General features: G+C 51.4%; 1 protein-coding gene and 1 long non-coding RNA gene across 39 annotated transcripts in view; both read left to right on the top strand.

Annotated features, from left to right (window-relative positions):
• Positions 1-21,548, top strand: part of mapre3b (microtubule-associated protein, RP/EB family, member 3b) — a 56,614-nt gene extending 35,066 nt beyond the window's left edge. For all 38 annotated transcript variants that reach the window (XM_052507901.1, XM_052507881.1, XM_052507911.1 and 35 more), the window contains 5 exons: positions 7,495-7,651; positions 15,699-15,829; positions 19,328-19,480; positions 20,205-20,246; positions 20,331-21,548. In XM_052507901.1, coding sequence (XP_052363861.1) covers positions 7,495-7,651; positions 15,699-15,829; positions 19,328-19,480; positions 20,205-20,237 — 474 coding nt within the window. In that variant the 3' untranslated portion in view covers positions 20,238-20,246; positions 20,331-21,548. The remainder of the gene's footprint in view (positions 1-7,494; positions 7,652-15,698; positions 15,830-19,327; positions 19,481-20,204; positions 20,247-20,330) is intronic.
• Positions 14,559-15,691, top strand: LOC127923836 (uncharacterized). The gene is made up of 3 exons (XR_008115731.1): positions 14,559-15,030; positions 15,064-15,301; positions 15,402-15,691. It is a non-coding gene; the product is annotated as an uncharacterized LOC127923836 (long non-coding RNA).
• Positions 21,549-26,679: the final 5,131 nt, after the last annotated feature.

Genomic DNA, 26,679 nt, shown 5'->3' with positions numbered 1-26,679 from the left:
CCACTAGTCTGTCCTCCTCCATTCTACCCAGCCATTACCACTAGTCTGTCCTCCTCCATTCTACCCAGCCATTACCACTAGCCTGTCCTCCTCCATTCTACCCAGCCAATCACCACTAGTCTGTCCTCCTCCATTCTACCCCAGCCATCACCACTAGTCTGTCCTCCTCCATTCTACCCAGCCATTACCACTAGTCTGTCCTCCTCCATTCTACCCCAGCCATCACCACTAGTCTGTCCTCCTCCATTCTACCCCCAGCCAATCACCACTAGTCTGTCCTCCTCCATTCTACCCAGCCATTACCACTAGTCTGTCCTCCTCCATTCTACCCCAGCCATCACCACTAGTCTGTCCTCCTCCATTCTACCCAGCCATCACCACTAGTCTGTCCTCCTCCATTCTACCCCAGCAATCACCACTAGTCTGTCCTCCTCCATTCTACCCAGCCATCACCACTAGTCTGTCCTCCTCCATTCTACCCAGCCATCACCACTAGTCTGTCCTCCTCCATTCTACCCAGCCATCACCACTAGTCTGTCCTCCTCCATTCTACCCAGCCATCACCACTAGTCTGTCCTCCTCCATTCTACCCAGCCATTACCACTAGTCTGTCCTCCTCCATTCTACCCAGCCATCACCACTAGTCTGTCCTCCTCCATTCTACCCCAGCCAATCACCACTAGTCTGTCCTCCTCCATTCTACCCAGCCATCACCACTAGTCTGTCCTCCTCCATTCTACCCCAGCCATCACCACTAGTCTGTCCTCCTCCATTCTACCCCAGCCATCACCACTAGTCTGTCCTCCTCCATTCTACCCCAGCCAATCACCACTAGTCTGTCCTCCTCCATTCTACCCAGCCATCACCACTAGTCTGTCCTCCTCCATTCTACCCCAGCCAATCACCACTAGTCTGTCCTCCTCCATTCTACCCAGCCAATCACCACTAGTCTGTCCTCCTCCATTTTACCCCAGCCATCACCACTAGTCTGTCCTCCTCCATTCTACCCAGCCAATCACCACTAGTCTGTCCTCCTCCATTCTACCCAGCCATCACCACTAGTCTGTCCTCCTCCATTCTACCCAGCCAATCACCACTAGTCTGTCCTCCTCCATTCTACCCAGCCATTACCACTAGTCTGTCCTCCTCCATTCTACCCCAGCCATCACCACTAGTCTGTCCTCCTCCATTCACCACTAGTCTGTCCTCCTCCATTCTACCCCAGCCATTACCACTAGTCTGTCCTCCTCCATTCTACCCAGCCATTACCACTAGTCTGTCCTCCTCCATTCTACCCCAGCCATCACCACTAGTCTGTCCTCCTCCATTCTACCCCAGCCATCACCACTAGTCTGTCCTCCTCCATTCTACCCAGCCATCACCACTAGTCTGTCCTCCTCCATTCTACCCAGCCATCACCACTAGTCTGTCCTCCTCCATTCTACCCCAGCCATCACCACTAGTCTGTCCTCCTCCATTCTACCCCAGCCATCACCACTAGTCTGTCCTCCTCCATTCTACCCAGCCATTACCACTAGTCTGTCCTCCTCCATTCTACCCCAGCCATCACCACTAGTCTGTCCTCCTCCATTCTACCCAGCCATCACCACTAGTCTGTCCTCCTCCATTCTACCCAGCCATCACCACTAGTCTGTCCTCCTCCATTCTACCCCAGCCATCACCACTAGTCTGTCCTCCTCCATTCTACCCAGCCATCACCACTAGTCTGTCCTCCTCCATTCTACCCCAGCCAATCACCACTAGTCTGTCCTCCTCCATTCTACCCAGCCATCACCACTAGTCTGTCCTCCTCCATTCTACCCAGCCATTACCACTAGTCTGTCCTCCTCCATTCTACCCCAGCCAATCACCACTAGTCTGTCCTCCTCCATTCTACCCAGCCAATCACCACTAGTCTGTCCTCCTCCATTCTACCCCAGCCATCACCACTAGTCTGTCCTCCTCCATTCTACCCAGCCATTACCACTAGTCTGTCCTCCTCCATTCTACCCCAGGCATCACCACTAGTCTGTCCTCCTCCAGTCTACCCCAGCCAATCACCACTCGTCTCTCCTCCATTCTACCCAGCCATTACCACTAGTCTGTCCTCCTCCATTCTACCCAGCCATTACCACTAGTCTGTCCTCCTCCATTCTACCCCAGGCATCACCACTAGTCTGTCCTCCTCCATTCTACCCAGCCATTACCACTAGTCTGTCCTCCTCCATTCTACCCAGCCAATCACCACTCGTCTCTCCTCCATTCTACCCAGCCAATCACCACTCGTCTCTCCTCCATTCTACCCCAGCCAATCACCACTCGTCTCTCCTCCATTCTACCCAGCCAATCACCACTCGTCTCTCCTCCATTCTACCCCAGCCAATCACCACTCGTCTCTCCTCCATTCTACCCAGCCAATCACCACTCGTCTCTCCTCCATTCTACCCCAGCCAATGTTTGGCTACACGTTTGAGCCACTCCTTCCACCGTATGGCCGGACCAATCAGCATCCTCTGATAGTCTGTGGGCTGTTTTAGTTGATAAACGATAACGAGAAGCGCTTGTACTAGGCCCTGAAGTCAAATCATAACAACAATGGCCACTCTTGAGGAGGTTGGCAGCAGTTATATCAGAACTGGACGGCAGAACTTCATTACATAGTCTGGTTAGAAAATAGTATGGGTAGCCATTTGTTTAGGTGTTCAGGAGTCTTATGGCTTGGGGGGTAACAAGCTGTTCAGAAGCCTCTTGGACCTAGTCTTGGTACTCCGGCACTGCTTGCCGTGCGGTAGTAGAGAGAACAGTATATGACTGGGGTGGCTGGAGACTGACAATTTTAGGTTTTGTATATATATATTTTTAAACAACTTTTTATTTGCATAAATATTCAGACCCTTTACTATGAGACTTGAAATTGAGCTCAGGTGCATCCTGTTTCCATTGACCATCCTTGAGATGTTTCTACAATCAATTGATTGGACATGATTTGGAAAGGCACACACCTGTCAATATTAGGTCCCACAGTTGACAGCGCATGTCAGAGGAAAAACCAAGCCTTGAGGTCGAAGGAATTGTCCGTAGAGCTCCGAGACAGGATTGTGTCGAGGCACAGATCTGGGGAATGGTACTGAAAAATGTCTGCAGCGTTTAAGGTCCCCAAGAACACAGTGGCCTCCATCATTCTGCAGCATTGAAGGTCCCCACAGTGGCCTCCATCGTTCTTAAATGGAAGAAGTTTGGAACCCCCAAGACTCTTCATAGAGCTGGCCGCCCGGCCACACTGAGCAATCGGGGGAGAAGGGGTTGGGGGGGACCTCCCTGACCAAGAACCCGATGGACACTGACACAGTCCTAAAGTTCCTCTGTGGAGATGGGAGAACCTTCCAGAAGGACAACTATCTCTGCAGCACTCCACCAATCAGGCCTTTAAGGTAGAGTGGCCAGACGGAATCCACTCCTCAGGAAAAGGCACATGACAGCCCGCTTGGAGTTTTCCAAAAGGCACCTAAACGACTCTCAGAAACAAGATTGAACTCTTTGGCCTGGATGCCAAGCGTCATGTCTGGAGGAAACCTGGCACCATCCCTACGGTGAAGCAGCATCATGCTGTATGGATGTTGTTCAGGGACTGGGAGACTAGTGAAGCATGGTGGTGGCAGCATTGCTGTATGGATGTTGTTCAGCGACAGGGTCTGGGAGACTAGTGAAGCATGGTGGGGGCAGCATCATGCTGTGGGGATGTTGTTCAGCGGCAGGGACTGGGAGACTAATGAAGCATGGTGGTGGCAGCATTGCTGTATGGATGTTGTTCAGCGGCAGGGTCTGGGAGACTAGTTAAGCATGGTGGTGGCAGCATCATGCTGTGGGGATGTTGTTCGGGGACTGGGAGACTAGTGAAGCATGGTGGTGGCAGCATCATGCTGTATGGATGTTGTTCAGCGGCAGGGACTGGGAGACTAGTGAAGCATGGTGGGGGCAGCATCATGCTGTGGGGATGTTGTTCAGGGACTGGGAGACTAGTGAAGCATGGTGGTGGCAGCATTGCTGTATGGATGTTGTTCAGCGGCAGGGTCTGGGAGACTAGTTAAGCATGGTGGTGGCAGCATCATGCTGTGAGGATGTTGTTCAGGGACTGGGAGACTAGTGAAGCATGGTGGTGGCAGCATCATGCTGTGGGGATGTTGTTCGGGGACTGGGAGACTAGTGAAGCATGGTGGTGGCAGCATCATGCTGTATGGATGTTGTTCAGGGACTGGGAGATGAGTGAAGCATGGTGGTGGCAGCATCATGCTGTGGGGATGTTGTTCAGCGGCAGTGACTGGGAGACTAGTGAAGCATGGTGGGGGCAGCATCATGCTTTGGGGATGTTGTTCAGCGGCAGGGACGGAGACTAGTGAAGCATGGTGGTGGCAGCATTGCTGTATGGATGTTGTTCAGCGGCAGGGTCTGGGAGACTAGTGAAGCATGGTGGTGGCAGCATCATGCTGTGGGGATGTTGTTCGGGGACTGGGAGACTAGTGAAGCATGGTGGTGGCAGCATCATGCTGTATGGATGTTGTTCAGCGGCAGGGACTGGGAGACTAGTGAAGCATGGTGGGGGCAGCATCATGCTGTGGGGATGTTGTTCAGGGACTGGGAGACTAGTGAAGCATGGTGGTGGCAGCATTGCTGTATGGATGTTGTTCAGCGAGAAGGGTCTGGGAGACTAGTTAAGCATGGTGGTGTCAGCATCATGCTGTGGGGATGTTGTTCAGGGACTGGGAGACTAGTGAAGCATGGTGGTGGCAGCATCATGCTGTGAGGATGTTGTTCAGCGGCAGGGACTGGGAGACGAGTGAAGCATGGTGGTGGCAGCATCATGCTGTGGGGATGTTGTTCGGGGACTGGGAGACTAGTGAAGCATGGTGGTGGCAGTATCATGCTGTATGGATGTTGTTCAGCGGCAGGGACTGGGAGACTAGTGAAGCATGGTGGGGGCAGCATTGCTGTATGGATGTTCAGCGGCAGGGTCTGGGAGACTAGTTAAGCATGGTGGTGGCAGCATCATGCTGTGGGGATGTTGTTCAGGGACTGGGAGACTAGTGAAGCATGGTGGTGGCAGCATCATGCTGTGGGGATGTTGTTCGGGGACTGAGAGACTAGTGAAGCATGGTGGTAGCAGCATCATGCTGTGGGGATGTTGTTCAGGGACTGGGAGACTAGTGAAGCATGGTGGTGGCAGCATTGCTGTATGGATTTTGTTCAGCGGTAGGGTCTGGGAGACTAGTTAAGCATGGTGGTGGCAGCATCATGCTGTGGGGATGTTGTTCAGGGACTGGGAGACTAGTGAAGCATGGTGGTGGCAGCATCATGCTGTATGGATGTTGTTCAGGGACTGGGAGACGAGTGAAGCATGGTGGTGGCAGCTTCATGCTGTGGGGATGTTGTTCAGCGGCAGGGACTGGGAGACTAGTGAAGCATGGTGGTGGCAGCATCATGCTGTGGGGATGTTTTTCAGGGACTGGGAGACGAGTGAAGCATGGTGGTGGCAGCATCATGCTGTGGGGATGTTGTTCAGCTGCAGGGACTGGGAGAGCATAGTACAGAGATCCTTGATGAAAACCTGCTCCAGAGCGCTCAGGATCTCAGACTGGAGGTGAAGGTTCAACAGGATAGAATGGCCAAGTCAAAGTCCAGACCTGAATCCAATCGAGAATCTGTGGAAAGAACTGAAAACTGCTGTTCACAAATGCTCTCCATCCAACCTCACTGAGCTTGAGCTGGTTTGCAAGGAGGAATGGGAAAACATTTCAGTCTCTCGATGTGCAAAACTGATAGACATACCCCAAGCGACTTACAGCTGTAATCGCAGCAAAAGGTGGCGCTACAAAGTCTTAACTTAAGGGGGCTGAATAATTTTGCACACCCAATTTTTCAGTTTTTGATTTGTTAAAAAAGTTTGAAATATCCAATAAATGTCGTTCCACTTCATGATTGTGTCCCACTTGTTGTTGATTCTTCACAAAAAAATACAGTTTTATATCTTTGTTTGAAGCCTGAAATGTGGCAAAAAGTTCGCAAAGTTCAAGGGGGCCGAATACTTTCGCAAGGCACTGTATATATATATAGTGTTTTAACAATGTACAAATGGTTAAAGGTCACAAGATAAAATAAATAAGCATAAATATGGGTTGTATTTACAATGGTGTTTGTTCTTCACTGGTTGCCCTTTTCTCGTGGCAACAGGTCACAAATCTTGCTGCTGTGATGGCACACTGTGGAATTTCACCCAGTAGATATGGGAGTTTATCAAAATTGGATTTGTTTTCGAATTCTTTGTGGATCTGTGTAATCTGAGGGAAATATGTCTCTCTAATATGGTCATACATTGGGCAGGAGGTTTGGAAGTGCAGCTCAGTTTCCACCTCATTTTGTGGGCAGTGTGCACATAGCCCGTCTTCTCTTGAGAGCCATGTCTGCCTACGGCGGCCTTTCTCAATAGCAAGGCTATGCTCACTGAGTCTGTACATAGTCAAAGCTTTCCTTAAGTTTGGGTCAGTCACAGTGGTCAGGTACTCTGCCGCTGTGTACTCTCTGTTTAGGGCCAAATAGCATTCTAGTTTGCTCTGTTTTTGTTGTTAATTCTTTCCAATGTGTCAAGTAATGATCTTTTTGTTTTCTCATGATTTGGTTGGGTCTAATATATCTCTGTCTCAGATCATCCCAGTAGAGGCTGGTGAAGGGTTAAAGTATCTCTCTGTCTCAGATCATTCCAGTAGAGAGGCTAGTGAAGGGTTAAAGTCTGTCTCAGATCATCCCAGTAGAGAGGCTGGTGAAGGGTTAAAGTCTGTCTCAGATCATCCCAGTAGAGAGACTAGTGAAGGGTGAATAAAGTATCTCTCTGTCTCAGATCATCCCAATAGAGGCTGGTGAAGGGTGAATAAAGTATCTATCTGTCTCTCTGTCTCAGATCATCCCAGTAGAGGCTGGTGAAGGGTGAATAAAGTATCTATCTGTCTCAGATCATCCCAGTAGAGGCTGGTGAAGGGTGAATAAAGTATCTCTCTGTCTCAGACCATCCCAGTAGAGGCTGGTGAAGGGTGAATAAAGTATCTCTCTGTCTCAGATCATCCCAGTAGAGGCTGGTGAAGGGTGAATAAAGTATCTCTCTGTCTCAGATCATCCCAGTAGAGGCTGGTGAAGGGTGAATAAAGTATCTCTCTGTCTCAGACCATCCCAGTAGAGGCTGGTGAAGGGTGAATAAAGTATATCTCTGTCTCAGATCATCCCAGTAGAGGCTGGTGAAGGGTGAATAAAGTATATCTCTGTCTCTCTGTCTCAGATCATCCCAGTAGAGGCCGGTGAAGGGTGAATAAAGTATATCTCTGTCTCTCTGTCTCAGATCATCCCAGTAGAGAGGCTGGTGAAGGGGAATAAAGTATCTCTCTGTCTCAGATCATCCCAGTAGAGGCCGGTGAAGGGTGAATAAAGTATCTCTCTGTCTCTCTGTCTCAGATCATCCCAGTGGAGAGGCTGGTGAAGGGGAGGTTTCAGGATAACTTTGAGTTCATCCAGTGGTTTAAGAAGTTTTTTGATGCCAACTACGATGGGAAGGAGTATGACCCTGTGGCCACACGCCAGGGGCAGGAGGGCGCCCCCTCACCCAACCCAGGTACAAACACACCCTCTTATCATATCACCTCCTCTGCTACATCAACATCATGTCCTCACCCAACCCAGGTACACACCTCCTCTGCTACATCATCATCATGTCCTCACCCAGCCCAGGTACACACCTCCTCTGCTACATCATCATGTCCTCACCCAACCCAGGTACACACCTCCTCTGCTACATCATCATCATGTCCTCACCCAACCCAGGTACACACCTCCTCTGCTACATCATCATGTCCTCACCCAACCCAGGTACACACCTCCTCTGCTACATCATCATGTCCTCACCCAACCCAGGTACACACCTCCTCTGCTACATCATCATCATGTCCTCACCCAACCCAGGTACACAACTCCTCTGCTACATCATCATCATGTCCTCACCCAACCCAGGTACACACCTCCTCTGCTACATCATCATCATGTCCTCACCCAACCCAGGTACACACCTCCTCTGCTACATCAACATCATGTGGTCCTTCTGTAGCTCAGTTGGTAGAGCATCGCTTGCTAACATCATCAGGGTAGTGGGTTCAATGTCCTCACCCAACCCAGGTACCACCCATACATCTGTATGCACATCATGATTGTAAGTCCTCACCCAACCCAGCTTTGGATCAAATGTCGTCTGCTAAATGGCATATATTATTATATTATATTATGTCCTCACCCAACCCAGGTACACACCTCCTCTGCTACATCATCATGTCCTCACCCAACCCAGGTACACACCTCCTCTGCTACATCATCATCATGTCCTCACCCAACCCAGGTACACACCTCCTCTGCTACATCATCATCATGTCCTCACCCAACCCAGGTACACACCTCCTCTGCTACATCATCATGTCCTCACCCAACCCAGGTACACACCTCCTCTGCTACATCATCATCATGTCCTCACCCAACCCAGGTACACACCTCCTCTGCTACATCATCATCATGTCCTCACCCAACCCAGGTACACACCTCCTCTGCTACATCATCATCATGTCCTCACCCAACCCAGGTACACACCTCCTCTGCTACATCATCATCATGTCCTCACCCAACCCAGGTACACACCTCCTCTGCTACATCATCATGTCCTCACCCAACCCAGGTACACACCTCCTCTGCTACATCATCATGTCCTCACCCAACCCAGGTACACACCTCCTCTGCTACATCATCATCATGTCCTCACCCAACCCAGGTACACACCTCCTCTGCTACATCATCATCATGTCCTCACCCAACCCAGGTACACACTGCTCATCTCATGCTACATCATCATCATGTCATCATCCCAACCCAGGGTACACACCTCCTCTGCTACATCATCATGTCCTCACCCAACCCAGGTACACACCTCCTCTGCTACATCATCATCATGTCCTCACCCAACCCAGGTACACACCTCCTCTGCTACATCATCATCATGTCCTCACCCAACCCAGGTACACATCATCATGTCTCACTCTGGTACATCATCATCATGTCCTCACCCAACCCAGGTACACACCTCCTCTGCTACATCATCATGTCCTCACCCAACCCAGGTACACACCTCCTCTGCTACATCATCATCATGTCCTCACCCAACCCAGGTACACACCTCCTCTGCTACAACCCAGGTACATCATCATGTCCTCACCCAACCCAGGTACACACTCCTCCTCTGCTACATCATGTCATCATCATGTCCTCACCCAACCCAGGTACACACCTCCTCTGCTACATCATCATGTCCTCACCCAACCCAGGTACACACCTCCTCTGCTACATCATCATCATGTCCTCACCCAACCCAGGTACACACCTCCTCTGCTACATCATCATGTCCTCACCCAACCCAGGTACACACCTCCTCTGCTACATCATCATCATGTCCTCACCCAACCCAGGTACACACCTCCTCTGCTACATCATCATGTCCTCACCCAACCCAGGTACACACCTCCTCTGCTACATCATCATCATGTCCTCACCCAACCCAGGTACACACCTCCTCTGCTACATCATCATCATGTCCTCACCCAACCCAGGTACACACCTCCTCTGCTACATCATCATCATGTCCTCACCCAACCCAGGTACACACCTCCTCTGCTACATCATCATCATGTCCTCACCCAACCCAGGTACACACCTCCTCTGCTACATCATCATCATGTCCTCACCCAACCCAGGTACACACCTCCTCTGCTACATCATCATGTCCTCACCCAACCCAGGTACACACCTCCTCTGCTACATCATCATCATGTCCTCACCCAACCCAGGTACACACCTCCTCTGCTACATCATCATGTCCTCACCCAAGGTACACCCTCCTCTGCTAGTCCTCACCCAACCCAGGTACACACCTCCTCTGCTACATCATCATCATGTCCTCACCCAACCCAGGTACACACCTCCTCTGCTACATCATCATGTCCTCACCCAACCCAGGTACACACCTCCTCTGCTACATCATCATGTCCATGTCCTCACCCAACCCAGGTACACACCTCCTCTGCTACATCATCATCATCATGTCCTCACCCAACCCAGGTACACACCTCCTCTGCTACACCATCATCATGTCCTCACCCAACCCAGGTACACACCTCCTCTGCTACATCATCATCATGTCCTCACCCAACCCAGGTACACACCTCCTCTGCTACATCATCATGTCCTCACCCAACCCAGGTACACACCTCCTCTGCTACATCATCATCATGTCCTCACCCAACCCAGGTACACACCTCCTCTGCTACATCATCATCATCATGTCCTCACCCAACCCAGGTACACACCTCCTCTGCTACATCATCATCATCATGTCCTCACCCAACCCAGGTACACACCTCCTCTGCTACATCATCATCATGTCCTCACCCAACCCAGGTACACACCTCCTCTGCTACATCATCATGTCATGTCCATCATGTCCTCACCCAGGTACACACCTCCTCTGCTACATCATCATCATGTCCTCACCCAACCCAGGTACACACCTCCTCTGCTACATCATCATGTCCTCACCCAACCCAGGTACACACCTCCTCTGCTACATCATCATCATCATGTCCTCACCCAACCCAGGTACACACCTCCTCTGCTACATCATCATCATGTCCTCACCCAACCCAGGTACACACCTCCTCTGCTACATCATCATGTCCTCACCCAACCCAGGTACACACCTCCTCTGCTACATCATCATCATGTCCTCACCCAACCCAGGTACACACCTCCTCTGCTACATCATCATGTCCTCACCCAACCCAGGTACACACCTCCTCTGCTACATCATCATCATGTCCTCACCCAACCCAGGTACACACCTCCTCTGCTACATCATCATCATGTCCTCACCCAACCCAGGTACACACCTCCTCTGCTACATCATCATGTCCTCACCCAACCCAGGTACACACCTCCTCTGCTACATCATCATCATGTCCTCACCCAACCCAGGTACACACCTCCTCTGCTACATCATCATGTCCTCACCCAACCCAGGTACACACCTCCTCTGCTACATCATCATGTCCTCACCCAACCCAGGTACACACCCCTCTGCTACATCATCATCATGTCCTCACCCAACCCAGGTACACACATCCTCTGCTACATCCTCTGCTACATCATCATCATCATGTCCTCACCCAACCCAGGTACACACCTCCTCTGCTACATCATCATGTCCTCACCCAACCCAGGTACACACCTCCTCTGCTACATCATCATCATCATGGTCCTCACCCATCCCAGGTACACACCTCCTCTGCTACATCATCATGTCCTCACCCAACCCAGGTACACACCTCCTCTGCTACATCATCATGTCCTCACCCAACCCAGGTACACACCTCCTCTGCTACATCATCATGTCCTCACCCAACCCAGGTACACACCTCCTCTGCTACATCATCATGTCCTCACCCAACCCAGGTACACACCTCCTCTGCTACATCATCATGTCCTCACCCAACCCAGGTACACACCTCCTCTGCTACATCATCATGTCCTCACCCAACCCAGGTACACACCTCCTCTGCTACATCATCATCATGTCCTCACCCAACCCAGGTACACACCTCCTCTGCTACATCATCATCATGTCCTCACCCAACCGGTAGGGTACACACCTCCTCTGCTGTCATCATCATCATACACACCTCCTCACCCTCACCCAACCCAGGTACACACCTCCTCTGCTACATCATCATCATGTCCTCACCCAACCCAGGTACACACCTCCTCTGCTACATCATCATCATGTCATCATCATCCTCACCCAACCCAGGTACACACCTCCTCTGCTACATCATCATCATGTCCTCACCCAACCCAGGTACACACCTCCTCTGCTACATCATCATGTCCTCACCCAACCCAGGTACACACCTCCTCTGCTACATCATCATCATGTCCTCACCCAACCCAGGTACACACCTCCTCTGCTATCATCATCATGTCCTCACCCAACCCAGGTACACACCTCCTCTGCTACATCATCATCATGTCCTCACCCAACCCAGGTACACACCTCCTCTGCTACATGTCACCCAACCCAGGTACACACCTCCTCTGCTACATCATCATCATGTCCTCACCCAACCCAGGTACACACCTCCTCTGCTACATCATCATGTCCTCACCCAACCCAGGTACACACCTCCTCTGCTACATCATCATCATCCCTCACCCAACCCAGTCCTCACCCAACCCAGGTACACACCTCCTCTGCTACATCATCATGTCCTCACATCACACCTCATCATCATCATGTCCTCACCCAACCCAGGTACACACCTCCTCTGCTACATCATCATGTCCTCACCCAACCCAGGTACACACCTCCTCTGCTACATCATCAACATCCCCTCACCCAACCCAGGTACACACCTCCTCTGCTACATCATCAACATCCCCTCACCCAACCCAGGTACACACCTCCTCTACTACATCATCATCATCATCATGTCCTCACCCAACCCAGGTACACACCTCCTCTGCTACATCATCATGTCCTCACCCAACCCAGGTACACACCTCCTCTGCTACATCATCAACATCCCCTCACCCAACTCAGGTACACACCTCCTCTGCTACATCATCATCATGTCCTCACCCAACCCAGGTACACACCTCCTCTGCTACATCATCATCGCGTCCTCACCCAACCCAGGTACACACCTCCTCTGCTACATCATCATGTCTCACCCAACCCAGGTACACACCTCACATCATCATCATCCTCAACCCAGGTAACCCCAGGTACCTCTGCTACATCTCTGCTACATCATCATGTCCTCACCCAACCCAGGTACACACCTCCTCTGCTACATCATCATCATCCTCACCCAACCCAGGTACACACCTCCTCTGCTACATCATCATGTCCTCACCCAACCCAGGTACACACCTCCTCTGCTACATCATCATGTCCTCACCCAACCCAGGTACACACCTCCTCTGCTACATCATCATGTCCTCACCCAACCCAGGTACACACCTCCTCTGCTACATCATCATCCTCATGGTCCTCATCATGTCCCAACCCAGGTACACACCTCCTCTGCTACATCATCATGTCCTCACCCAACCCAGGTACACACCTCCTCTGCTACATCATCATGTCCTCACCCAACCCAGGTACACACCTCCTCTGCTACATCATCATCATGTCCTCACCCAACCCAGGTACACACCTCCTCTGCTACATCATCATCATGTCCTCACCCAACCCAGGTACACACCTCCTCTGCTACATCATCATGTCCTCACCCAACCCAGGTACACACCTCCTCTGCTACATCATCATGTCCTCACCCAACCCAGGTACACACCTCCTCTGCTACATCATCATGTCCTCACCCAACCCAGGTACACACCTCCTCTGCTACATCATCATGTCCTCACCCAACCCAGGTACACACCTCCTCTGCTACATCATCATCATGTCCTCACCCAACCCAGGTACACACCTCCTCTGCTACATCATCATGTCCTCACCCAACCCAGGTACACACCTCTCTCTCTGCTACATCATCATCATGTCCTCACCCAACCCAGGTACACACCCAGGTACCTCTGCTACATCATCATGTCTCACCAACCCAGGTACACACTCCTCTGCTACATCATCATGTCCTCACCCAACCCAGGTACACACCTCCTCTGCTACATCATCATGTCCTCACCCAACCCAGGTACACACCTCCTCTGCTCATCATCATGTCCTCACCCAACCCAGGTACACACCTCCTCTGCTACATCATCAACATCCCCTCACCCAACCCAGGTACACACCTCCTCTGCTACATCATCAACATCCCCTCACCCAACCCAGGTACACACCTCCTCTACTACATCATCATCATCATCATGTCCTCACCCAACCCAGGTACACACCTCCTCTGCTACATCATCATCATCCCTCACCCAACCCAGGTACACACCATCATCATGTCTCACTACATCATCAACATCCCTCACCCAACCCAGGTACACACCTCCTCTGCTACATCATCATCATGTCCTCACCCAACCCAGGTACACACCTCCTCTGCTACATCATCATCATGTCCTCACCCAACCCAGGTACACACCTCCTCTGCTACATCATCATGTCCTCACCCAACCCAGGTACACACCTCCTCTGCTACATCATCATGTCATCATCACCCAACCCAGGTGTCTGCTACATCATCATGTCCTCACCAACCCAGGTACACACCTCCTCTGCTACATCATCATCATGTCCTCACCCAACCCAGGTACACACCTCCTCTGCTACATCATCATCATGTCCTCACCCAACCCAGGTACACACCTCCTCTGCTACATCATCATGTCCTCACCCAACCCAGGTACACACCTCCTCTGCTACATCATCATCATGTCCTCACACAACCCAGGTACACACCTCCTCTGCTACATCATCATCATGTCCTCACCCAACCCAGGTACACACCTCCTCTGCTACATCATCATGTCCTCACCAGGTAAATAATAATAATATATGCCATTTAGCAGACGCTTTTATCCAAAGCGACTTACAGTCATGTGTGCATACATTCTACGTATGGGTGGTCCCGGGAATCGAACCCACTACCCTGGCGTTACAAGCGCCATGCTCTACCAACTGAGCTACAGAACCACCAGGTCATCTCATTTCCACAAACCCAAATGACCCTCCTCTTCCTCCACCCCATGTAAAAGTGATCCATCCTGCCTGTGTTCATGTGCTGCTATAAAGGGTTTTGACTTTGTTTTCTCCCTCTACGGTATAAACAGGTGCTGTGTTTTCTCCCTCTACGGTATAAAACAGGTGCTGTGTTTTCTCCCTCTACGGTATAAAACAGGTGCTGTGTTTTCTCCCTCTACGGTATAAAACAGGTGCTGTGTTTTCTCCCTCTACGGTATAAACAGGTGCTGTGTTTTCTCCCTCTACGGTATAAAACAGGTGCTGTGTTTTCTCCCTCTACGGTATAAAACAGGTGCTGTGTTTTCTCCCTCTACGGTATAAAACAGGTGCTGTGTTTTCTCCCTCTACGGTATAAAACAGGTGCTGTGTTTTCTCCCTCTACGGTATAAAACAGGTGCTGTGTTTTCTCCCTCTACGGTATAAAACAGGTGCTGTGTTTTCTCCCTCTACGGTATAAAACAGGTGCTGTGTTTTCTCCCTCTACGGTATAAAACGGTGCTGTGTTTTCTCCCTCTACGGTATAAAACAGGTGCTGTGTTTTCTCCCTCTACGGTATAAACAGGTGCTGTGTTTTCTCCCTCTACGGTATAAAACAGGTGCTGTGTTTTCTCCCTCTACGGTATAAAACAGGTGCTGTGTTTTCTCCCTCTACGGTATAAAACAGGTGCTGTGTTTTCTCCCTCTACGGTATAAAACAGGTGCTGTGTTTTCTCCCTCTACGGTATAAAACAGGTGCTGTGTTTTCCTGTGTTTGTTTGAACTTTTGGCAAGTATTTTTTCAGGTTATTATAGTAGAACTGATGTAGGTAGCTGTTGATTGGGTGCTAGTGAGAGTGGTTAAGATTGGTTGTGTGTCCAGGCCCCCAGAGGACGTCTCCCACGTCGACCAAGACATTCCACGCCCCCCCGAGGCAGATACAGTCCGCCCCCATCCGCAGGGCGACGCCCACCAGAGCATCAGACGCTGAGATACTAGAACTGAACCAGCAGGTACACACACACACACAGAAATACAAACATGAAAATAAGAATTCTTATCAAATAAGTACCTAATTTATTCTCTATATTTTTATTTCTAAATGTTTGATGCCTTCGGGAAAGTATTATGTTACATCCTTATTCTAAAATGTATTTAAAAATATAAAATAATCCTCAATCTACACACAATACTCCATAATGACAAAGCAAAAACTGTTTTTTAGAAAATGTATTAAAAATGCAAAACAGAAATACCTTATTTACATAAATATTCAGACCCTTTACTATGAGACTTGAAATTGAGCTCAGGTGCATCCTGTTTCCATTGATCATCCTTGAGATGTTTCTACAACTTGGTTGGAGTCCACCTGTGGTACATTCAATTGATTGGACATGATTTGGAAAGGTACACACCTGTCTTAAATGGAAGAGGTTTGGAAACACCAAGACTCTTCTTAGAGCTGGCCTCCCAGGCCAAACTGAGCAATCTGGGGAGAAGGGCCTTGGTCAGGGAGGTCCTGCAGCACTCCACCAATCAGGCCAGGACAGCGGAGTCAATCACCACCTTCCGGAGACACCTGAAACCCCACCTCTTTAAGGAATACCTAGGATAGGATAAGTAATCCTTCTCACCCCCCTTTAAGATTTAGATGCACTATTGTAAAGTGACTATTCTACTGGATGTCATAAGGTGAATGCACCAATTTGTAAGTCGCTCTGGATAAGAGTGTCTGCTAAATGACTTAAATGTAAGGTAGAGTGGCCAGACGGAATCCACTGACACTCCTCAGTAAAAGGCACATAACAGCCCGCCTGGAGTTTTCCAAAAGGCACCTAAACGACTCTCAGAAACAAGATTCTCTGGTCTGATGAAACCAAGATTGAACTCTGTGCTGAATGCCAAGTGTCACATCTGGAGGAAACCAGGAACCATCTCTATCTCTGTTGTGGAGATGTTTTTCAGCGGCAGGGACTGGGAGACTAGTCAGGATCGAGGGAAAGATGAACAGAGCAATCCTTGATGACAACCTACTCCAGAGGACCTCAGACTGGGGCGACGGTTCACCTTCCAACAGGACAACGACCCTAAGCACACAGCCAAGACAACACAGGAGTGGCTTCGGGACAAGTATCTGAATGTCCTTGAGTGACCCAGCCAGAGCCCGGAGTTGAACCCAATCGAACCTTTCTGGAGAGACCTGAAAATATCTGTGCAGCAAAGTTCACCTACCTACCTCGTACCCCTCTCTCCACCTACCTACCTCGTACCCCTCTCTCCACCTACCTACCTCGTACCCCTCTCTCCACCTACCTACCTCGTACCCCTCTCTCCACCTACCTACCTCGTACCCTCTCTCTCCACCTACCTACCTCGTGCCCCTCTCTCCACCTACCTACCTCGTGCCCCTCTCTCCACCTACCTACCTCGTGCCCCCTCTCTCCACCTACCTACCTCGTACCCTCTCTCCACCTACCTACCTCGTGCCCCTCTCTCCACCTACCTACCTCGTGCCCCTCTCCACCTACCTACCTCGTGCCCTCTCTCCACCTACCTACCTCGTACCCCTCTCTCCACCTACCTACCTCGTACCCCTCTCTCCACCTACCTACCTCGTACCCCTCTCTCCACCTACCTACCTCGTACCCCTCTCTCCACCTACCTACCTCGTACCCCTCTCTCCACCTACCTACCTCGTACCCCTCTCTCCACCTACCTACCTCGTACCCCTCTCTCCCACCTACCTACCTCGTACCCCTCTCTCCACCTACCTACCTCGTACCCCTCTCTCCACCTACCTACCTCGTACCCCTCTCTCCACCTACCTACCTCGTACCCCTCTCTCCACCTACCTACCTCGTACCCCTCTCTCCACCTACCTACCTCGTACCCCTCTCTCCACCTACCTACCTCGTACCCCTCTCTCCACCTACCTACCTCGTACCCCTCTCTCCACCTACCTACCTCGTGCCCTCTCTCCACCTACCTACCTCGCCCTCTCTCCACCTACCTACCTCGTACCCCTCTCTCCACCTACCTACCTCGCCCCTCTCTCCACCTACCTACCTCGTGCCCCTCTCTCCACCTACCTACCTCGTACCCCTCTCTCCACCTACCTACCTCGTGCCCCTCTCTCCACCTACCTACCTCGTACCCCTCTCTCTCCACCTACCTACCTCGTACCCCTCTCTCCACCTACCTACCTCGTACCCCTCTCTCCACCTACCTACCTCGCCCCCCTCTCTCCACCTATCTACCTCGTACCCCTCTCTCCACCTACCTACCTCGTACCCCTCTCTCCACCTACCTACCTCGTACCCCTCTCTCCACCTACCTACCTCGTACCCCTCTCTCCACCTACCTACCTCGTACCCCTCTCTCCACCTACCTACCTCGTACCCCTCTCTCCACCTACCTACCTCGTACCCCTCTCTCCACCTACCTACCTCGTACCCCTCTCTCCACCTACCTACCTCCTACCCCTCTCTCCACCTACCTACCTCCTACCCCTCTCTCCACCTACCTACCTCGTACCCCTCTCTCCACCTACCTACCTCGTACCCCTCTCTCCACCTACCTACCTCGTACCCCTCTCTCCACCTACCTACCTCGTACCCCTCTCTCCACCTACCTACCTCGTACCCCTCTCTCCACCTACCTACCTCCTACCCCTCTCTCCACCTACCTACCTCGTACCCCTCTCTCCACCTACCTACCTCCTACCCTCTCTCCACCTACCTACCTCCTACCCCTCTCTCCACCTACCTACCTCCTACCCCTCTCTCCACCCCTCCTACCCCTCTCTCCACCTACCTACCTCGTACCCCTCTCTCCACCTACCTACCTCGTACCCCTCTCCACCTACCTACCTCGTGCCCCTCTCTCCACCTACCTACCTCGTGCCCCTCTCTCCACCTACCTACCTCGTGCCCTCTCTCCACCTACCTACCTCGTGCCCCTCTCTCCACCTACCTACCTCGTACCCCTCTCTCCACCTACCTACCTCACTGCCCTCTCCACCTACCTACCTCGTACCCTACCCCTCTCTCCACCTACCTACCTCGTACCCCTCTCTCCACCTACCTACCTCGTACCCTCTCTCCACCTACCTACCTCGTACCTACCTCTCTCCACCTACCTACCTCGTACCCCTCCTCCACCTACCTACCTCGCCCCTCTCTCCACCTACCTACCTCGTGCCCCTCTCTCCACCTACCTACCTCCTACCCCAATCTCCACCTACCTACCTCCTACCCCTCTCTCCAACCCTCCTACCCCTCTCTCCAACCCTCCTACCCCTCTCTCCACCTACCTACCCCTCTCCCACTCTCCTGCCCCTCTCTCCACCTACCTACCTCTCCCCCCACCTACCTGCCTCTCCCTCCACCTACCTGCCTCTCCCTCCACCTACCTGCCTCTCCCTCCACCTACCTGCCTCTCCCTCCACCTACCTGCCTCTCCCTCCACCTACCTGCCTCTCCCTTTTCCTCATCATATGTGTGTGTGTATAGATGTTGGACCTGAAACTGACAGTGGATGGTCTTGAGAAGGAGAGAGATTTCTACTTCAGTAAGCTGAGAGATATCGAGCTGATCTGTCAGGAGAATGAGACGAACACCAGCCCAACACTCTCCAAGATCATGGATATACTGTACGCTACTGAGGTAGGACAGACGCATACAGACTATAGGCTGGTGGTAGTGGCATTGGAGGGCCAGTAGAGGGCAGTGTACCTGTGATTGCAGTCTGTCCTGTTCCATCACACAACTATTATTAATCTTCTAATCAATAGAAGTAGAATTAATCATAATTTATTAACTTTAATAGCGATGGTTTATTATTAAAGGGGAAGATCAGTATATTAGGAACCATCGAACATCAAGTTGCAAAATAGTGAACTTCCCCTTTAAGTGTATGATGCTTGCTAGGTTACCAGCTCGGTACGAGCTGTCCTTCAGCTGAGACTTCCCATGGTCACCTGACATCCCAGGGCATCGACTAGGTCTTAACCCTGGGGCTATGGCTAAACTCCCACCCCAAAGCATTACAACCATGGCTAGGGCTGTGGTGGTCCTAGGGCTGAGGATCTGAGGGCTGAGGATCCTCCTCTTTTTAATAGAGGCCATCACTTGGTTCTCACACACAATTGCATATAGAAATGTTGTGCAACATGAGCTCATGAAGTGAGTGATTAGATGGACAATAGAGTGCTGAGTACCAGGCGCGTAGCAAGTTTGGTAGACTATTAATGACCAGCAGAGCTTGGAGGAGCTTAATTACTGTGACTAAATGATCTCGTGGAATTTGACTGTCACCGTAACAGCCCTAACCATGGCTCACTTTCCAAATCTCCTCTCCCCCTCTCCTCTACCTGTAACTCTTCCCCAGGGCGAGGTTGACCTTCTCAGCCAACTTACCTGATAAATAAAGGTGAATAGAATGAATAACTACACACACCAGTCACACTTCTACATCCCCAGCTATCCCCTGATCTCTGTCTGACCTCTGTTTTAGGAGGCGTTATATCGCTTTGTGGCGGCAGCGGATGAGGAGGCGCCACGTGGAACATTCTTCCGCTCTCTCCCCGGATCAGCGCTTCAAGATCCTACCTCTATTTTATAACTCTCATTCTCTTCCCTCTTCCTCCTGTCCCCCTCCTACCCTCAGACATGTCAGGCTAACGCTGTACACTGAATCGGTATGGTTGGTGTTAGCAGGATGCTAGGCTAATGGCTAATGTAAATTAGATAACAGGGTAGCACAGAGCAAGAATCTATAGCGCCCTCTACAGATAGAGGCAGGTAACACAAACTCACTAATCTCTGAACCCATGAAATTCTGTCATGATTCGGATGAGGGGAGACGAAACTCCCTCCACAGACTCACTGGTCCAGTTCAGAGTACAGTCCAGTTCAGTACATATAACCAGGGAGGTCGGTGAAGAATCACTGCGGAATTGGATGTTCTGGAAATGTCTTCAGAACCGTCCACTGGGGCAACAGTGAGCGCTATTACCATCCAGTAGACTTTACCTTGAGGACAGGGGTGGTTCATGAACTAAATGTAACCCTTCATTTAAACACGTTTGGAGCAATGGGACACCACAACAGTGTCAGAAACACTGACATTTGGATAAACGTAGATGAATGACTAGTTCTGCAGTGAGACAGAGCTTGTTGCATATGACATATCAAACCCTGCATTAACAATATGGACCAGTTGACCAGAACCATCCGAGTCCATTCTGGAGCAAAAACAACGATCAGAATGATCCAGAAGCCAACAATGCAGTGTGATGAGGCCAGTAGGAAGCAGAGGAAGGATTCTGTTCTGTTCAGTAGGGAGCAACATCCCAGGACATTCAGATTGAACTATATACATTCTGCAGGTTTTAACCTCAATTTCCATTTTTTGGTTTTGAATGAGTTATTTAACGTTGGCTTGGAGTGGCTAACAGGTTAGCGTGAATCTATTACCCTGAGAAAGTTTAATAAAATGGATATGAACAACACTACTACACTGTATATACGAATGGGTGAATATTAATTTATTTATTTGAAGTGGGGTTTTTTTTAGCAGCTGTTTATGATTGATTTTCTTCTTGTTAGAGGCGGGGCTTAAATGGCTATCAGGGTCAGCCTCCGGTTGTCATGGCAGACCTGTGACTGACATGCATCGTTAAGAGTTTTATTACAGAGGCTGAATAAACAGTGGGTTCAAAACCAGAAGGAGCATGACTGGTCGACTCTTACTGTAGGAGTGCACACACACACACACACACACACCTTACATCTGACACACACAGGCCTAGGCATTGATTCCATCCATATCACTTATAGCGTGATTGAAATTTAAAGACAATGTACTTGCGTTCGCGGAAACTACATTCACAGTATAACCCTGTGTTGGCTCAATCGGACACCACATTCACAGTAAAACCCTGTGTTGGCTCAATCGGACACCACATTCACAGTAAAACCCTGTATTGGCTCAATCAGACACCACATTCACAGTAAAACCCTGTATTGGCTCAATCGGACACCACATTCACAGTAAAACCCTGTGTTGGCTCAATCAGACACCACATTCACAGTAAAACCCTGTGTTGGCTCAATCGGACACCACATTCACAGTAAAACCCTGTATTGGCTCAATCGGACACCACATTCACAGTAAAACCCTGTGTTGGCTCAATCGGACACCACATTCACAGTATAACCCTGTGTTGGCTCAATCAGACACCACATTCACAGTAAAACCCTGTGTTGGCTCAATCGGACACCACATTCACAGTAAAACCCTGTGTTGGCTCAATCAGACACCACATTCACAGTAAAACCCTGTGTTGGCTCAATCAGACACCACATTCACAGTATAACCCTGTATTGGCTCAATCAGAGGGGTTGGGGAACGCTGTCAGCATGGCCCTTTAAACAGAGGGGTTGGGGAACGCCGTCAGCATGGTCCTTTAAACAGAGGGGTTGGGGAACGCTGTCAGCACGGCCCTTTAAACAGAGGGGTTGGGGAATGCTGTCAGCATGGTCCTTTAAACAGAGGGGTTGGGGAACGCTGTCAGCGTGGCCCTTTAAACAGAGGGGTTGGGGAACGCTGTCAGCATGGCCCTTAAACAGAGGGGTTGGGGAACGCTGTCAGCATGGCCCTTTAAACAGAGGGGTTGGGGAACGCATGTCAAACATGGTCAGCATTTAAACAGAGGGGTTGGGGAACGCTGTCAGCATGGCCCTTTAAACAGAGGGGTTGGGGAACGCTGTCAGCATGGTCCTTTAAACAGAGGGGTTGGGGAACGCTGTCAGCATGGCCCTTTAAACAGAGGGGTTGGGGAACGCTGTCAGCATGGTCCTTTAAACAGAGGGGTTGGGGAACGCTGTCAGCATGGCCCTTTAAACAGAGGGGTTGGGGAACGCTGTCAGCATGGTCCTTTAAACAGAGGGGTTGGGGAACGCTGTCAGCATGGCCACTACCCTTTAAACAGAGGGGTTGGGGAACGCTGTCAGCATGGTCCTTTAAACAGAGGGGTTGGGGAACGCTGTCAGCATGGTCCTTTAAACAGAGGGGTTGGGGAACGCTGTCAGCATGGTCCTTTAAACAGAGGGGTTGGGGAACGCTGTCAGCATGGTCCTTTAAACAGAGGGGTTGGGGAACGCTGTCAGCATGGCCCTTTAAACAGAGGGGTTGGGGAACGCTGTCAGCATGGCCCTTTAAACAGAGGGGTTGGGGAACGCTGTCAGCATGGCCCTTTAAACAGAGGGGTTGGGGAACGCTGTCAGCATGGCCCTTTAAACAGAGGGGTTGGGGAACGCTGTCAGCATGGCCACAGAGGGGTTGGGGAACGCTGTCAGCCCTTTTAAACAGAGGGGTTGGGGAACGCTGTCCGCATGGCCCTTTAAACAGAGGGGTTGGGGAACGCTGTCAGCATGGCCCTTTAAACAGAGGGGTTGGGGAACGCTGTCAGCATGGTCCTTTAAACAGAGGGGTTGGGGAACGCTGTCAGCATGCCCTTTAAACAGAGGGGTTGGGGAACGCTGTCAGCATGGTCCTTTAAACAGAGGGGTTGGGGAACGCTGTCAGCATGGTCCAGAGGGGTGGGGAACTTAAACAGAGGGGTTGGGGAACGCTGTCAGCATGGTCCTTTAAACAGAGGGGTTGGGGAACGCTGTCAGCATGGCCCTTTAAACAGAGGGGGGGAACGCTGTTGGGGAACGCTGTCAGCATGGCCCTTTAAACAGAGGGGTTGGGGAACGCTGTCAGCATGGTCCTTTAAACAGAGGGGTTGGGGAACGCTGTCAGCATGGTCCCTTTAAACAGAGGGGTTGGGGAACGCTGTCAGCATGGCCAAACAGAGGGGTTGCCCTTTAAAAACAGAGGGGTTGGGGAACGCTGTCAGCATGGTCCTTTAAACAGAGGGGTTGGGGAACGCTGTCAGCATGGCCCTTTAAACAGAGGGGTTGGGGAACGCTGTCAGCATGGTCCTTTAAACAGAGGGGTTGGGGAACGCTGTCAGCATGGCCCTTTAAACAGAGGGGTTGGGGAACGCTGTCAGCATGGCCACTACCCTTTAAACAGAGGGGTTGGGGAACGCTGTCAGCATGGCCCTTTAAACAGAGGGGTTGGGGAACGCTGTCAGCATGGCCTTTAAACAGAGGGGTTGGGGAACGCTGTCAGCATGGCCCTTTAAACAGAGGGGTTGGGGAACGCTGTCAGCATGGCCCTTTAAACAGAGGGGTTGGGGAACGCTGTCAGCATGGTCCTTTAAACAGAGGGGTTGGGGAACGCTGTCAGCATGGTCCTTTAAACAGAGGGGTTGGGGAACGCTGTCAGCATGGTCCTTTAAACAGAGGGGTTGGGGAACGCTGTCAGCATGGCCCTTTAAACAGAGGGGTTGGGGAACGCTGTCAGCATGGTCCTTTAAACAGAGGGGTTGGGGAACGCTGTCAGCATGGTCCTTGGGGAACGCTGTCAGCATGGCCAAAACAGAGGGGTTGGGGAACGCTGTCAGCATGGTCCACAGAGGGGTGGTCCTTTAAACAGAGGGGTTGGGGAACGCTGTCAGCATGGTCCTTTAAACAGAGGGGTTGGGGAACGCTGTCAGCATGGCCCTTTAAACAGAGGGGTTGGGGAACGCTGTCAGCATGGTCCTTTAAACAGAGGGGTTGGGGAACGCTGTCAGCATGGCCCTTTAAACAGAGGGGTTGGGCATGGCCACTGAAACAGAGGGGTTGGGGAACGCTGTCAGCATGGTCCTTTAAACAGAGGGGTTGGGGAACGCTGTCAGCATGGCCCTTTAAACAGAGGGGTTGGGGAACGCTGTCAGCTGGCCCTCAGAGGGGTTGGGGAACATGGCCCTTTAAACAGAGGGGTTGGGGAACGCTGTCAGCATGGTCCTTTAAACAGAGGGGTTGGGGAACTGCTGTCAGCATGGTCCTTTAAACAGAGGGGTTGGGGAACGCTGTCAGCATGGTCCTTTAAACAGAGGGGTTGGGGAACGCTGTCAGCATGGTCCTTTAAACAGAGGGGTTGGGGAACGCTGTCAGCATGGCCCTTTAAACAGAGGGGTTGGGGAACGCTGTCAGCATGGTCCTTAAACAGAGGGGTTGGGGAACGCTGTCAGCATGGTCCTTTAAACAGAGGGGTTGGGGAACGCTGTCAGCATGGTCCTTTAAACAGAGGGGTTGGGGAACGCTGTCAGCATGGTCCTTTAAACAGAGGGGTTGGGGAACGCTGTCAGCATGGTCCTTTAAACAGAGGGGTTGGGAACGCTGTCAGCATGGCCCTTTAAACAGAGGGGTTGGGGAACGCTGTCAGCATGGTCCTTTAAACAGAGGGGTTGGGGAACGCTGTCAGCATGGCCCTTTAAACAGAGGGGTTGGTTGGGGAACGCTGTCAGCTGGTCCTTTAAACAGAGGGGTTGGGGAACGCTGTCAGCATGGCCCTTTAAACAGAGGGGTTGGGGAACGCTGTCAGCATGGCCCTTTAAACAGAGGGGTTGGGGAACGCTGTCAGCATGGTCCTTTAAACAGAGGGGTTGGGGAACGCTGTCAGCATGGCCCTTTAAACAGAGGGGTTGGGGAACGCTGTCAGCATGGCCCTTTAAACAGAGGGGTTGGGGAACGCTGTCAGCATGGCCACTACCCTTTAAACAGAGGGGTTGGGGAACGCTGTCAGCATGGTCCTTTAAACAGAGGGGTTGGGGAACGCTGTCAGCATGGTCCTTTAAACAGAGGGGTTGGGGAACGCTGTCAGCATGGCCCTTTAAACAGAGGGGTTGGGGAACGCTGTCAGCATGGCCCTTTAAACAGAGGGGTTGGGGAACGCTGTCAGCATGGTCCTTTAAACAGAGGGGTTGGGGAACGCTGTCAGCATGGTCCTTTAAACAGAGGGGTTGGGGAACGCTGTCATGGTCCTTTAAACAGAGGGGTTGGGGAACGCTGTCAGCATGGCCCTTTAAACAGAGGGGTTGGGGAACGCTGTCAGCATGGTCCTTTAAACAGAGGGGTTGGGGAACGCTGTCAGCATGGCCCTTTAAACAGAGGGGTTGGGGAACGCTGTCAGCATGGTCCTTTAAACAGAGGGGTTGGGGAACGCTGTCAGCATGGTCCTTTAAACAGAGGGGTTGGGGAACGCTGTCAGCATGGTCCTTTAAACAGAGGGGTTGGGGAACGCTGTCAGCATGGCACAGAGGGGTGGCCTTTAAACAGAGGGGTTGGGGAACGCTGTCAGCATGGCCCTTTAAACAGAGGGGTTGGGGAACGCTGTCAGCATGGCCCTTTAAACAGAGGGGTTGGGGAACGCTGTCAGCATGGCCCTTTAAACAGAGGGGTTGGGGAACGCTGTCAGCATGGTCCTTTAAACAGAGGGGTTGGGGAACGCTGTCAGCATGGCCCTTTAAACAGAGGGGTTGGGGAACGCTGTCAGCATGGTCCTTTAAACAGAGGGGTTGGGGAACGCTGTCAGCATGGTCCTTTAAACAGAGGGGTTGGGGAACGCTGTCAGCATGGTCCTTTAAACAGAGGGGTTGGGGAACGCTGTCAGCATGGCCCTTTAAACAGAGGGGTTGGGGAACGCTGTCAGCATGGTCCTTTAAACAGAGGGGTTGGGGAACGCTGTCAGCATGGCCCTTTAAACAGAGGGGTTGGGGAACGCTGTCAGCATGGCCCTTTAAACAGAGGGGTTGGGGAACGCTGTCAGCATGGCCCTTTAAACAGAGGGGTTGGGGAACGCTGTCAGCATGGTCCTTTAAACAGAGGGGTTGGGGAACGCTGTCAGCATGGTCCTTTAAACAGAGGGGTTGGGGAACGCTGTCAGCATGGTCCTTTAAACAGAGGGGTTGGGGAACGCTGTCAGC

The sequence above is a fragment of the Oncorhynchus keta genome, unplaced genomic scaffold, assembly GCF_023373465.1.
Source record: "Oncorhynchus keta strain PuntledgeMale-10-30-2019 unplaced genomic scaffold, Oket_V2 Un_contig_3299_pilon_pilon, whole genome shotgun sequence".
Classification (NCBI taxonomy): domain Eukaryota; kingdom Metazoa; phylum Chordata; class Actinopteri; order Salmoniformes; family Salmonidae; genus Oncorhynchus; species Oncorhynchus keta.
This window is presented reverse-complemented; position numbering and strand designations above follow the sequence as displayed.